A 14,517-nucleotide genomic window follows, 5' to 3' on the forward strand; every position below is an offset into this window, starting at 1 on the left:
CGGCATGTGAGCTTAGTGATTCCCATTTATACCGACTTAAACTACATAGTTAGTATAGTAATTTTGAGAATTGCGAGAGAGCTGAGGAAACTCTTATAATCGCTATTTATCAGAACCAGTTGCTCATTTCGCCTTTTGTAATACAACACAACCGCACTGGTATTCCCCAATTTAGAAAACGGAGTCCCATTCGTGTCAAGCAGTGCGCAAAAGGTAGTGTTCGTTTAGCGGCCAGATGTCTGTATGTGGTCCCTACATTTTGTTTTCGTGCTCTCCAAACGAATCTTTAACGTATCTTTGCCGTACGAGCACTTAATTCCGTCGTGCCAGGGTTACCCAGGAGGTGCTGTCGAACAATTTAATCGAGTCGTGCAAAGGAAGCACGCAACAAACGCGAAGCTGCGCCTAAATAGGCCCAAAACAACCGTCGCTGAAGCAGACCACAAAGCCGGGTCGCGACGATGCGCCCGGCGGCGTGAGCGTGCGGGGAACACTGGGTAAATTCGCCGCACCATCTACACTGTGCTCCGTGAGTGAAAACCGCCCATCCCTCCGCAGCCGCTTTGGGAGTTTGTTGTCCCGCACGCCACGAAAGAACCGTTGCCTGGTAGAGGTAAAAAACTTTGCTTTAGAAGCGCACGCAGTGGCGTGAGGATAAAATACGCTATCAAGCGTGCTGCGGTAGATGCAATCGGTGTTGCGCGAATGACAGTGCAACAGAGAAGGAAGAACACCGCGCGTGCGCACTCGGGGAGCGGCCACCGGCACGTTCGCGGTGGGGGCTTCTACGGCAGAGTTTTTCATTCTTGCTGCAGCCCTCCAGCGAACTCGTATGGCGGCGCAGCAGTCACGTGACTCTGACTCTCGAGAGTCAGAGGGCTTTTTGCGAGGCACCTCTGCACTCGCTGCGGACGCTACTGCGTTCCTGCGCCTCTGCCGTGAAGATGGCGCCACAGGCTGGGTCGAAAAAACAGCTGTAATGCATGTAAAAACTTTACTGGAGAACATTTTGTAAATTTCACCTGAAATTTGTGCCCTCTAATACTCTTTGCCCGGTAGGCTTAGCTGTATGCAGTCGCTCGGTTACGCCACTATTTTGATATAGCGAGTCAGCCGATACTCTCGCATCGATAGTTTGCAAACAGTATCACAGCTGATCATCTCAATCATGATGACCTTCTTACAAAGTCTACACTCGTTTTTCCTTGTCTCTTATGCCACTGAACGCCTCCGGACATCCTAAGCTACCTACCACGTAGCCTAGCCATCCTGCTACTACACAAGCCAAGCATCAAGGTGCGCGTCAGCTCAAGAGTTCCATTTGCAGTCGTACCGAAAGTAAAAAAAAATGTTAATGACGCAGACCGCCTTCCTTCCTTTCTTCCGTCCTTTCTTCGCTTTCTTCCAAGAGCCCAACAAAATTATAAATTGTGTCATGTGAAATGTGACAGGAGACATGTGACATGAGAAATACGGGTGCAGACGTAAACCAGCTTGGCGTTTAACGGTACATTTCCTTTTATTCCGCAGGCGTCCCTACGCGCGCCGACTATGCGTGCAACCCAGGCAGCATCGCGAGGGTGGACGACACGAAGGGCTACGTCTGCGATGATTGCGCCACGGCTGCTTCTGTGCTTACGGGCCCAGCCGATTAACTTTTTCGACAGTAATGTGCTGGTCGTACTGATGCGCAGACACGAAACGAAGACAGAAACGTTCGCACACCAATCCATGTCTGTAGCACACCGGCTACTGTTCAATAAGTTGCATCTGCGCATGATTGTCTTAGTAAACTGTCGTCAAGAGCTGCTTCGTCGTCCTATCCCTCCTTTTGCAGGAAATGGGTTCGAACGATGAACCACTGTGAATACATCTGACAATAGACGTCACTTCCTCGATAGTTGTGTGGATATTTTGGTTTACTTATATTTTGCGCCAACATTCCGTTTGTAAAACTGTTTCGTTTCATTGTAAACTGTTGTCTAAATACAAAACACGCATGGGGTTTGCTGGGGGTACATTAAAAACTCTTGAGCTCAATTCACTTGCACACAAGTTGGCGTTTGTTTAATCCTGTACTGTCTAAACTCAGCGTGGTCGATCTTCGGGATGAAAATCCTTCACCAACCTGTATTTTATTCGTCAAAACAAAATTCTTTCGCGAAGGGCTCGATCACTTCAGCTTTAGCGTACAGAGGGGCCGCTTCGGACCGATGGTTACAACAGAATGGCAAGAGTGCCATTCGGTATCAGAGGTGACTTTGCCAGCGTAACAGGTGCTCTGTAAAGTATGTATGCTGCGCTTAGTTATGCGAGTACATTTCCGCACCATGTTCATGTGAGCAAATTATACTTGCTTAGGCACTTTTAGACAACTTCTGAGACCAAGAATCGCAGCAGGTGCTGGAATCACATTGCTGGTGTGTCACACGCCTGAAGTAGCATGAGAAATACTTACACTGTCTTAAGACAGACATCCCACGGAGCACTGAATCGCGTCACATAAATAACAACCTTCGACGTATGTAAAACAGGAAATCGCAGCCGCCTTGGCAAACCACTGCTACAAAAATTAAAGGCTGCCCTGTGCGACCAGCAGTTGTTTCCGAAAAATGCCACAAGGGGGCTTTCAGAAAGCACCAATTTCGTTTCGAATGAGAGAGAAAGAGAGAGAGAGAGAGAGAGCGAAAGAGCGAGAGAGAGAGAGAGAGAGAGAGAGAGAGAGAGAGAGAGAGAGAGAGAGAGAGAGAGAGAGAGAGAGAGAGAGAGAGAGAGAGAGAGAAACTTGAGCGACTGGGGTTAGGGAAGCGTGGTGGCCGCCGGTTGGAGGTCGGCGGCGACGATGGCAGCTCGTTCCACCAAGGCGATCTGAACGCCCGGGTTGGAGCTACCCAGCGCACCCTCCCATTGCTCGTCACGGGTGATTAAAGGGAAGGGATTGGATGGACAGGCCCACATAGAATGGGCAAGTGTGGCGCGCTGGCCACATGCGGGGCAATGCGGTGAGGGGTAGAGGGAAGGGTGGATGTGAGGAGCACCGCCCTGCAGGGAAAGGAATGCACCTGAAGAAGTCGCCAGGTGCGCGCTTGCTCATTGCTGAGCTGGGGATGCGCCGGGGAGTATTTTCGGCGGGCGAGGCGGTAATGTGTGAGTGTCATGATACGCAATTAGGCGGTCTCTGGTGGATCGGGCCCCGTGTTAAAGGGCTGGTGAAGAGCTTTTCAAAAAAAATTTGTTGGGGGCATTACTTTACGGTTTTCTTGATGCTGAATTCGAAAAACATGTTTATTTTATGTGTAAATACACCCAAACCATCTTTTTTCGTCAAAATAAACGACGCCTGCCCGGCGGCGCGGTCAGAGCGCTGGCTGCCTTTCAGGATTGGCCGGCTGCAGATGACGTCACATTCGGAAGTGCCGGCGCTGCCGTGACCGCTCGGCCTGAAGATCTCATTCTGTTCCCGTTCAGATACGGGCCAGAAGGACCTCTGGTGAATGGAGGGTTCACACAATCTTTCCTTAGAATATATGAGAGCCTGAGGGAAGTATAAGCGCAACAAGTTCGCTCGCGGCGAGCTTGAGAAAGAGGTTCTCCCCCGACGACTCATGGCCGACTTATGCTTCTCGGGTGCAGGGAAGTTGTGCAGATATTGGTTCGCCGCTTTTACCACCAGCGCTAGTCACAACTCCTGGCACATTTTTTCGACACACCATCATCCCCTTCTTCGCATGTGCGACTTTGTTTTTGCATTCGGGCAGGCGGTACAACAAGCTGTGTGCAGCGGCCTGCGATGCGTACAAGCAGCAGCTAGCGGGCGGCCGGTTGCTGCGTCGCGCGGAGGTGCTGGTGCCGGGTCGCTGCGCGGCCGGTCAGCGGAACGTGTCAGTGCTGCACAAACGCAGTTTTAGAATAGGAGAACCGAACTGCTGTGGTCACCCGAAAGGTAGCGGAACCAAAACGCAGCACACTTGTCGCCGACCAACTTTAGAAAAACACCTTCCCGAACAGCTCCAGCCAGCTTCGGTTGCACGGATCGCCTCGGAGGTTGGGAACTTTATGCTTAGCACCGAGACCGATATTTGGTCACTGCTACCTCTACAATCGCGAATGACTATCCTTAAAACAGTTTTCACCGCACTATCGTCCCATTTCTCGCGTGCGAACCTTATTTTCACGTTGATAGTCATTCTAGCCATCGGTGCTATGTTCATTCTTGCGCGCAGGTAACGCCATCCGTCGGCTTCTCGCCGCATCTCGTGCTCGGGCAGGTTGCTGCCGACGACGCGCTGCGCGACCGGTCGGCGCTCCGCATCGCGATACAAATTCGATCACCTCTTTCAAAATCACCTTGGATGACAATCCCTAGCACAATTTTTCACCACACTATTCATCCACTCTCTCGCACGTTCACTTGCTTTTGGCGACGGCCTTGATTCTGGCCGGCAGCGAAGAGCGGTCGCTGCCGCGGCATGCGTGGTGCGTGCGAGCCGTTTCGTGCGCCGTACGGGAATGCACGACCAGCGAGTGTGCGGAGCGCTTCCGCGCGCAGAAAACGCTTCATGCTTTCAGCTTGCTTGATTTCTTCTTAAAATCTAGCTACTCAGCTCAGTTTCCGTCACAGCCAACAACGTCGATCGGCAAAACGAGCAAGAAGTTCGCGAAGCCCTGAGCGCTGCGGTCCCACGATTTTTTTAATCCCCTTATAATAATGGGTCAGGAACTAGGGGTACCTGCATATTTGTTCGAGCCAGTCTCTTCGCGTATGAAACACAGAGCACCCGACGACACGGCCGGCCCTGCGACTACTCGTGAAGGCAATGTAGTAGCCACGGGCGCTCGGGTAGGAAATCTCTGGTATCTAGGAGTCGCTTTAGGGAAGCACACAGTAGCATTACGGTTGAAAATCGACGCGGTAGCAATTGCTCTACACAATTGAGATTAATAAAGGGCACATTGCACGTCTGCTTAATTCGGAACTTCGCTGAGAAAACTGGGACACAACGAAGCGGCGCCGCACGCCGCTGGCCGTCTTCTGAATATGACGCTACTTCCGGTCGCTGCCTCTCGGTTTCTCGCTCTTCCGGCGGCACAGCCGCGAGCGGTGGGCGGGGCGTCGGGTCAACTTTATCGACGAATATCTCAGTCCCCAAGCGAGATATGACGAAAATTTTTTTTACAGTCATAAACTATCCAACATACTAATTGTAAAAAACAAACATTTACCCACTTTCAAAACCACTTCACCAGCCCTTTAAGGAACTATAGGCTGGCTCCCGCTCGGATTGTGAATCCTCGAGCCGCGTCATGGGCCGCCTCGTTCCCCCGAGTCCCGAGTGCGCCGGGGTCCATAGCAGTTCTACCGGGGAAGTTGGATCGAATGCGATGCACACGACACATCTTTCCAGCGGTCTGTTCAAGCTGCATTGTATGCAGCTTGATGGACTGACTTTACGTCTAGTCGCTGACACCGGGAAGAAATTTCAGAATTCTGAATATTTTAATGCGAACAAATTAGTAAACTCGCTGGGTAAAAAACCATGCGCCCCAGTCAGAAGATGGGCTACCAGATGACCAAGTAAGGCACGCAAAGTAGCCGATGTCTCAAAGAATATAAAAGGCAAAAGAATGCTTGGACTGGCACGTAAATTCTCAGGAAAACGTTTATAAGAAAGTAATTTATCTCGATCATAAAAACTGGGGGCCCGAAGAGGGAACACAAGCTTCTGGAATGCCAAACGAGCACACATCCCAGCACCCCAGCGGATCATGACTCTAACTAGCTGACTGAAAATGGTGTGAGAAAGAGTGAGTGTAAAAGTTTTTGAAATGGAAGATGTCAACGTGAGAAACTGAGCTTGGGCCTGCTACTCCCGGCAGGGGCAAGGGTACGGGGGACAAACAGAGAGCGGAATGAATATGGAACATATTAGAAAAGACTGTGACATCGACCATCGAACTATGTACAGGTGCCCCAAAAAGTAAACGGAGCACCGGTTGAAGATTTCGAGGGGATTTTTCCGCACTGTAAGGGACGTTTCAAAGCAGTCATTCTAAAATTAAATCGGGCCGCACATATTCCATTTATGTTGGCAGCCGCATAAAATAGAAATTATCCTAATTTCATTAAGCCGTGCTTCGTTTACTTTTGGGGGCACCTGTATAGGCAATGAGACCAGTGAACGACTCACTTGCAATGGGGCGCCGAATCAGATTGTCACAGTCCACTTCTAATCCCATGATCATCGTGCATATAAAAGATATGAGAAATTATTCCGCAGTCTGTTAACTTGTGCAGGCTAGAGCCGAGAATTCAGAAAGGAGTCGCTAAGGGATATAAGCAGGACTTTAACGGTTAGGTTTTGCTTTCTGGTGCCAGTCCACGTGCCCAAAAGCTTTTGTTCCAAAAGGAGTTCCATTGTAATTGTGTTACGGTGTTTCTGCATACGCCACCTCGCTTCCAGCCATGCCAAGGTGACTTGGTATGCACTGGTGCACCACCATGTGACCCTTTTTACATACGTTTTTGAATATAGCATGACCACGTCAGTGGCCAGCTGGTCGTATGCTTCTTGCTTCGTAGGATAACTGAATACCTGTAGTGCTCATTTGCAGTCGCAACGCGCTGTGAGGAATCTTCGCTGAATCGATTCTTCCCAGGCATAACCACTGGAGCTGAAGATGAAAACGCCGTGACTGAACCGCCAACAAAAACATGCGACGCCTTCCCGTAAAATAGTGGAAGTTGATTTGGGGCCAAATACGACATATGGGAATTTTTACCGATTCCAGGAACAGCTAATCGCACCTGTAGATCAGGTACAACCCATCTAGGCACGCCTGAGATTTTGGCGACTGCAAATTTGTAAGGCAAAAAATGTTGGTGCGCCGCGATACTTCGGGAGTATAGCTTAAGTTCAGCTGGTCGTTGAAGACACTCGATAGTGGACGACGCTGATGTCTTGTCACATGTCGCAGCTGCAAGCGAAGAGGTTCTTGCGTGACGTAGACTTGAAGTGGGCAGGCTGGCGCTTCTGCGATCGTTTCACATGTTGATGTGCATCGAGGCAACCCCAGGCCCATTCGCAGGACTTGTGCCCGTGCGCTTTGAAGCACGCGTAGCGAAAAGCGCTCAAGGTTGCAAAGTATACGGGCAGTGTACTGTAAATAGGCAATAAAAAATTCCTGGTACAGATGAAACCGATGGGCCCCACGATTTCGCTAACAGATGCTGAAAAACAAGCTTGATTTCCTTTAAGCTACTCCCGAGTATGACGCTGTAGTATCCGCGGTTTCCGCTTCGACTTCGATGTCGGGGGTTCTACCACCAGGGGTTTAACCCCAGGTACCCCCACGTGACTCCATGTGACGTCAGTCTGAATAAATCACCCTTTGGCTTGAATCTACAACTCGACTACGCGTCTATGCCCTCCGCCCCTCGGGGACGTCGCCGACGCTACAGGTACGGCAATAGCCCGGCAAAGATTATCTGTTTTTCCAGCCACCGTTGGGACAATCGCCTACACAACAGCACTCAGAGTTACTGGATATTGAGTAACTCTGAACAGCACTGGCTAGGCATCTTCCACCACTCTTCTGACGAGGCGGCAGGGCAAATGACAGGAATCGCGGTTGCCGTGGTTGAAGGTGATGATGATGATGATGTCCTCAAATATCTTGGCACGTACCCACAAGGGGGGATTGGCCAGGGCTGAACCGGTTGAATAGGTGGGGACTTCAAAATACTTATTTCCGGGAAGAGGCTGTAAAAGGAAACTTAGTTGTGAATGAAACCCGAATTACCCATTAATCAGCACCCTTTAGCAATTCAAACGACCTGAGGCAGAAATAAAATTTTGAATGCAATTATATATATCCCTTTTTGCAAACCCCAGCTTTGATGCGCGAAGCGATCTCTTTACAAGATGATGATGATGAAGCCCTCAAAGTTTTTGGAGCGTAACCACAGGGGGGAATGGCCAGGGCTAACTCACTTGTTGAAATTAAAGATGGCGGTCACCACAGCACTGAAGCAAGCCACACCGCGCACAGAGCTTCGTTCTCTTCGTTTTCAGATCATGACACTATCATCAAGGTATCCATTCTCTCTCGGCGCGTGATTTTCCTGCGTTGCGGAGAAGCAGCAGCAGCTCGGAGTAGCCTCTCAGCAGCCCGCCATGAGCCGCCGTCCGAGTGCTTCAAACCGCAAGCCCTCGTCCTCCGAGGGCCAGCCCCGCCGGTCCACTCTAAGAAAAAAGGGAGTAGCGCTTCCTCCCTTGAGGGAGGAAAAGCAATGTATCATATGTTGGGCCCTTTGGGGTCGAAATTTCCTCCCACAGCGAGGGGAGAGACTTTGCTACCTGCGCGGGGGAGGAAAACCGCCGCCGTCAGGGACGGAACTCTCTCCCTCAAAACAAATATGGCGGTCGACAGACGGGACGCGAGCGGGGCCAGCGGAGCATCGTGAGCAGCGAAGCATATCATCGTTCTAAATGTGCAGCACGTCAAACGCCTATACCGCGTCTTCGGATCTCATTTAAAACGTCGATTCATCAGCGCCGCAACAGCATCACGAGAGGGAGTTTGAGCGCGAGTGTGTATGGCGTACCGCGCCGATTGCTCTCGACTTGAGTCGTGCTTGACCGACCCCGTTTGCATGCTTGGGGAATATTGAAGGTTTTCAAAACAGCGATCGTTTTTCACGCATGCGAGCTTTATTAAAAGAAGGTGTGACTTGCCGTAAGCGACGACGAATTGCAGTTATCGCACAGAAGGAAGGATTTAAGCGGACACTCGTCCACACTGCACAGAACTTCACTCGCGCGAGTCCACTCGGCGGCATGGTTAACGTTGGGCATGGCTGCACCACACTTGCTACGCACAAGAGTCGCCATCAGCGAGCCTGCCAGCCAGCCAGCAAAGCGATCTCTCCTAAATTCTCCAAAACAGCCAACCTAACCCACACGCACCAAACAAGCCGCGGCAGCACGGATGAAAAAAAAAATACTCCAGTGGCTTCTGCCATGCTTCTGCCGGTAGCAATAGTACTGCTGGACTAATAACGACTGCACTGCTTTCAAAAGCGCTGGATAAATTTGTTTTCCAGTTGCTTGAATTGCGTGGTAGCCACTGCCATCTAGCGAGAGAAAGTTGAGTTAAAATTGTTTTAAAATGGCGCTTTCAGAAAAAAAAAAAAAAAAAACGGCACGAGGGCGTTTATTGCATACATAACCAGAGTTCAACATCGTAAGTTCAGACAACACACATCCCGCATACAAACACAAGCCGCATAAACACATCAAGGCGCAAACACATATACAAATAACGTACTACATACACAGCCTCTCAAGACAGTTCGTGCGCTTCAGTGTTTGTTTATATAGTCATCATGGCTGTGCGGCACTGAAAACCACTGAACCCTACTGCTCTTTGCAAAATTGCGAAAATAACGAACAAGTATATTCTAAACAGTACATTGGTTACTTTTACTACTGTAACAGTGCACATTTATGTAAATTACGAACGGTGAAATATGGGCTGCTATAGCAGCTATGCGATAATAAAGGGGGTTTGTTTTTAATGGCTGCCCAGCATTTTTCGTTGATCACATAGTGCGTCTTCGGGTTGGAAACTTATCATCACCCCTCATTCTGGAAAGTGTTTGACTACTATTTTGTTTCGGATAGCTCGTGGTCCACGCAAATCTAGTATAGGAAGAAAAAAAGCGGTACTAACTCGTATTTAGTAGCGTATTGCCAGCGAATTCCGCCCGCGCGCGATGGCTTTCCCGGCACAACTCGCATTCCTTTTGACTGCTGTATCACGTTTATCGCGTTTCTACGCCGCATGGCGTAGCGTAGGTCAGGCTGTATACGACCCAGTGCATAACAAAAATAACCGAGCTTAGCATATAGGCCCATTCACACTGCGACGAAAGCGACGTGAATTCTGTCGCTTTCGTCGCTATCCCTCTTCTCGGCGCCGACTGCAGCACTTCGTCAGAACTCCGCCTTGATGAAGGCTCTCGCTCTATATGAGCTTTAAAGCACTCGATCAACATTAAAGCCCGTTCACAGTGCGACGAAAGCGACTGGAATTCAGTCGCTTTGTGGCACGGCGACAAAAATTGGTCCCGACCATTCGTCAAAAACTATCGACGCGCGACAAAGCGACGAAATTCCCGTCGCTTTCGCTTGCTTTCGTTGCAACTGTGAACGGGCCCTTAGATACACTTTAAACTTGAGTTTCAGGTATAACAATTGGTCATTGCCTAATTAAGTAATTCGGAGATACTTCTACAGAGAAGCAAACGTGTTGCTTTCGACACCTCTGCAAACCCTTGACTACACAAAGCCTTCCAGGAAATTACTACTTAAATACTTGAACACACAGCAGTGGCATAAGCTTGGACAGAAAAAAAAAAGTTCTCTCGACTTCTTGAGTTGTCTGCTGAAATCTGCTTTCACCTGGCTACTTCCCTTGTCTCATCTAATGCTTCTCTCCTCACCTGTACAGGCATTCTCCCCTACTACCGAATATTTTGCCGAAAATTCCCATAACCACATGCACAACTCCCTCAAAACGGGCAGCCAGCGATCGTATTTAGTAACTGAAAAAAACAGGAATAGTTCCACCGACCGACGCCGCGGTGTTTTCTTTCTTTTTTTTTTAATGGCGATGCCGGCTTTGATCTCTGTGTTCTACAACGAGATTTCCTTTTTCTGGACGACTGTACGAAGGCTCCCAACCAGGTGAATAGTTTTAATTAATAAATAAAATTCAGAGAAAACCCAACTAGGCGCGTTTAACACTTTGCTGCATGTTTCCAGTACAGTTGTTTACGGTTAATTATGCTGATTCCGACATTACAGATTTTGTTTGCAAATTAGCACAGGCTTCGAACCTGGCCCAGGGTTTATAAAAAAAGGTGCCTGTATACGTCTGCATATGGTGGCCATATACCTGAACGCATGAAGGATTCATACAATAGAATGGAATTTTTTTTAATCACTCACAGATGCAGGTCGGACCCACCGCCTGCACTTTACTGGTGGCACCTGCCGTCTGGCCAAATTAATTTCAAAAAATTAATTCACAAACTGCCTCCCACCCTCCTCGCTCCTTTATTGTAGCCTGGGTTGCTGCTTGTTTTTCGGATTGGAGCGAATAGAGCTGACACTCTTCTCGTACTTTTAATGGTCCCCATGGTAGCGCCCTTGGTCTTTTCTTCAATTTTTCTGTAATGAATTGGTTCCACTGTAAATTAGCCCATCCAGATTTGGCAATACACGCAATTTCACCATTTTTGATAATATCCCGTCCTGGAGTCATGAATGGGCTACGGGATTAAAACCGGATGAACCAATCTCCCTTCATATCGTCGACAAAAAGAATACATTCACATTTTTTTACCCTTTTTCAGGAAAACTGTCGCCCGAAGCTCAGAAATGTACTTATTTAGCTATTGCATAAACTAGCAACTTGAGTTGAAGTCCCATATAAAAACCAATGTTTCCTCATCTTGTCGTGAAGTCTGTTTTATAAAGTATAAACTCACCAATGCTCCAGCAAAAGTTAGACGACTTTTGTACCCTACTTTAACTTGATAGAAACTTCAGTATGCCTGCATGGTCTCATGGTCTATAGAGGAAATAATATTGAATTGCTTGAAAAGACTCTAAGAAAGGCTGTTGACTTTATTTATTCTAAATATAATTGCACAAATTTTGTTTGTGAGATCACGTAAGCTGATGAGATTCAAATATTAGTCAAAGAGAAAGTTTTTACATCTTACATTTCTTTACTGTTCAGATTTATAGCTATAGTCGCACAATATGGTCGCACGGGTTCTGTTTCTGAGCTCATTCAAACTGGTGTGATTCCAGCACTAGGGAAAAAAGGGTCTTAATGCCTTAAATTTTTGCTCTTGTTATCCTACAAAATTTGGCCTCGATAAAAGACCACGGCATACTCCAAAATATTATTCGTCATTACCATGCCATTCTTTCACCCGTTGTACACACCGGTTTAAAGTTTCTTTTTTTTCCACATGTATTAGCGACTGAAAAAATACATCTGAACATATGTCTTGATTCATTTGAATATTTACCTAGTTTATTTTAACCTTCTCATTGCTGCCACATGTAGTATCCTGAACTGTTGGTATCTCTCATCTTCACACCTTTATGCCCCTCCTTCTTGGGCCTCTGGTATGCAGTATGCACTTCAATAAAAATTTAAAAAATGAGTGACAAAGGCAGCTCGAGGTGCTGAAGAAAAATTGGTCTCACACTAATTGCAGAAGGCTCTTGGCAGAACACAGCGTGTTTACCCCACACAAAATGACACTCACAGATCAAATTTTATTTGAAAGCAAGACAGCCATGTACAAAAACAAACATGCCCTAGAGATCTATAGATACATGAATTAAGCTTAGTTATAAGCAAAGATGGCTGCGTTTTGTTAAGAGCAGTGATGTCTCAATGAGATACAAAGGTCTAATTCATTTCCATAATTTCCACCTTTAATGCTGCCTTCTGTTTTGAAATGAAGCCTCTTTCAGCCAAAGTTAGTACATTTGGTAGCATTCAACAAACACCTTTTGTTGTGCTTTTACTTGCCTAAGTATTACAGACTTGAAACACACAACGTTAAGTGAACAAGGCTACATACAACAATAAGTTAAGTTAATGCCGACTTGAAAAAAAAAAGATCAGCACTAGATGATGCTAAACTGCAGCACGGTTTATTGACATCTCATCAATGGGCACACAACTCATAATGATCAAGTAGTCCCATGCATGTCGAACCAATTCATTTTGCACCATTCATATTTTTCTTCTTCTGGGTTCCTTAAATATAAACTGATATTTGAGCATCATCACATACACTATGTTCTTGCAATCAGTAAAAATTATATGCACTCAACACCAATACAATGGCTTAGAAAAGTGGACAACCAGATTAAACTATGTTGAGCGCTGCACATCCTCTGTTTTTGTGGCGTGCAAAAACTTTGACACCTACTAACAATACCATATACCCAATTAAAAAACGTACACATATGCCAAATTTTTGTAGCTCAAAATGTCCTTGTTTTATCTTGTTCGTTTATTAGCTTCTAGTTAATCCTGTTTCATAACTTTCCTAGGTCACAAGAGGGCAGGAAGAACTGGTATGTTGTTCTGACTGTCTGTCTCCCTTAAGAAACGTGAACACCATGTTAAACAGAAGCTCAATGACTTGCCCAATGTGCTGCTTTGTACATAACATGCATGTGCAACACACAAGTCATTTTCAAACGAGTGGACGTAGTGCAAAAAACCTGGTAGGGTTTTTCAATAACCCCCAGCAACGAAATCATTTGCATTAATATCCCGTAAATTTCCTCTACAAAGTAACAAATCCCCTACCTGTTTGATAGCTACGGTTCGCTGCAAGTTCCCGTGAGTCACACACTATATCCACACACCACTATAGGTACACACCACATCCTGGACCAGGACTAATTTTTCTTCAACTGTGAAGTTTCTGAGAGAGCTCTACGGCTATCCTTTGTAGCCGTACAGCTGCATTGAGGTGGATGTCAAACTTTCCTTCGTAGTCACTCACCTCGCTGCCTGTACAGAGACGTCTACTTGTAATCCACCTTGTGTGGTGTGTCTTGTGTCCTCACATAACAAGGCAGACACATTCAACATAGGTGATTCATCTAAGCTGCAAACATTTGCTACTGGGTCAGGTATGTAGGTTGCTCTAATGTTTTTTGTGGAACTTCTCTTACGTTGAAGGAAGTATACTAGAGCACCTTCACACGAAGTCGTGCGTAAAAAGCACTATTTTCAATGTCATTAAGCAGCAGCCTCAAGTTTAAATTAGTTTACTAGATGTACCTTTCTCTGCAATAAGGTCAGTCTTACCATTGAAGATAACTAGCCCTCATATAATGTATGCATCGCAGAAATTGAGTTCGTTATAAGTGGGTTTGGATGTACTTAATTAGTCAACATATCAACATATCAGCTAAAACAGTCAGCTTCCGACCGTTCTAGTGCCCTTTTCCATTTCTCCCTACTCTTGGCACCAGTCAGAAGACAAAAGTGCTACACCCTTTCATTTGTGCTTCTGCACCTGGAATGGCAGCTAGACACACAGCCCAATCAAGGCATTCTCAAGCTCAGGATGCCTGTCGGTTACTTTATACACAAAGCACAAGCACATGAGCTTAGTGCAACAGGGTGTAGTGGAAGAACCATGCAAGGCAGACCGAGGCCATTGCTGCATGAAATGGGGCTGAAAGCTGTAAATGCACGGGGAGCCTCCCAGATGATGATAGTAATGCTAAATAAATGATTCGAGATAGAGAGAAAGCTTTAATGAATACTGAAGACAGCCCCACAAATGGCATTGCTTGCTGCGTCAGATGGGGTGAACACAGTAAATTAAAAAAAAAATGTGGAAAGAGTACGCAGAAAAATGAATAAGAGGGAGAATGAAATAAATCAGGAACATTTGAAAAA

The 14,517-nt window shown here is 47.0% G+C and overlaps 1 protein-coding gene across 1 annotated transcript in view; it reads left to right on the top strand.

Moving 5' to 3' along the window:
• LOC144148458 (uncharacterized) overlaps positions 1-1,725 on the top strand; it is an 11,524-nt gene extending 9,799 nt beyond the window's left edge. Inside the window, exon 3 of the mRNA XM_077679997.1 lies at positions 1,531-1,725. Coding sequence (XP_077536123.1) covers positions 1,531-1,655 — 125 coding nt within the window. The 3' untranslated portion in view covers positions 1,656-1,725. The remainder of the gene's footprint in view (positions 1-1,530) is intronic.
• Positions 1,726-14,517: the final 12,792 nt, after the last annotated feature.

Source organism: Haemaphysalis longicornis, unplaced genomic scaffold, assembly GCF_048455015.1.
Source record: "Haemaphysalis longicornis isolate Haplotype H1 unplaced genomic scaffold, Haemaphysalis longicornis Haplotype H1 scaffold_8, whole genome shotgun sequence".
Lineage (NCBI taxonomy): Eukaryota > Metazoa > Arthropoda > Arachnida > Ixodida > Ixodidae > Haemaphysalis > Haemaphysalis longicornis.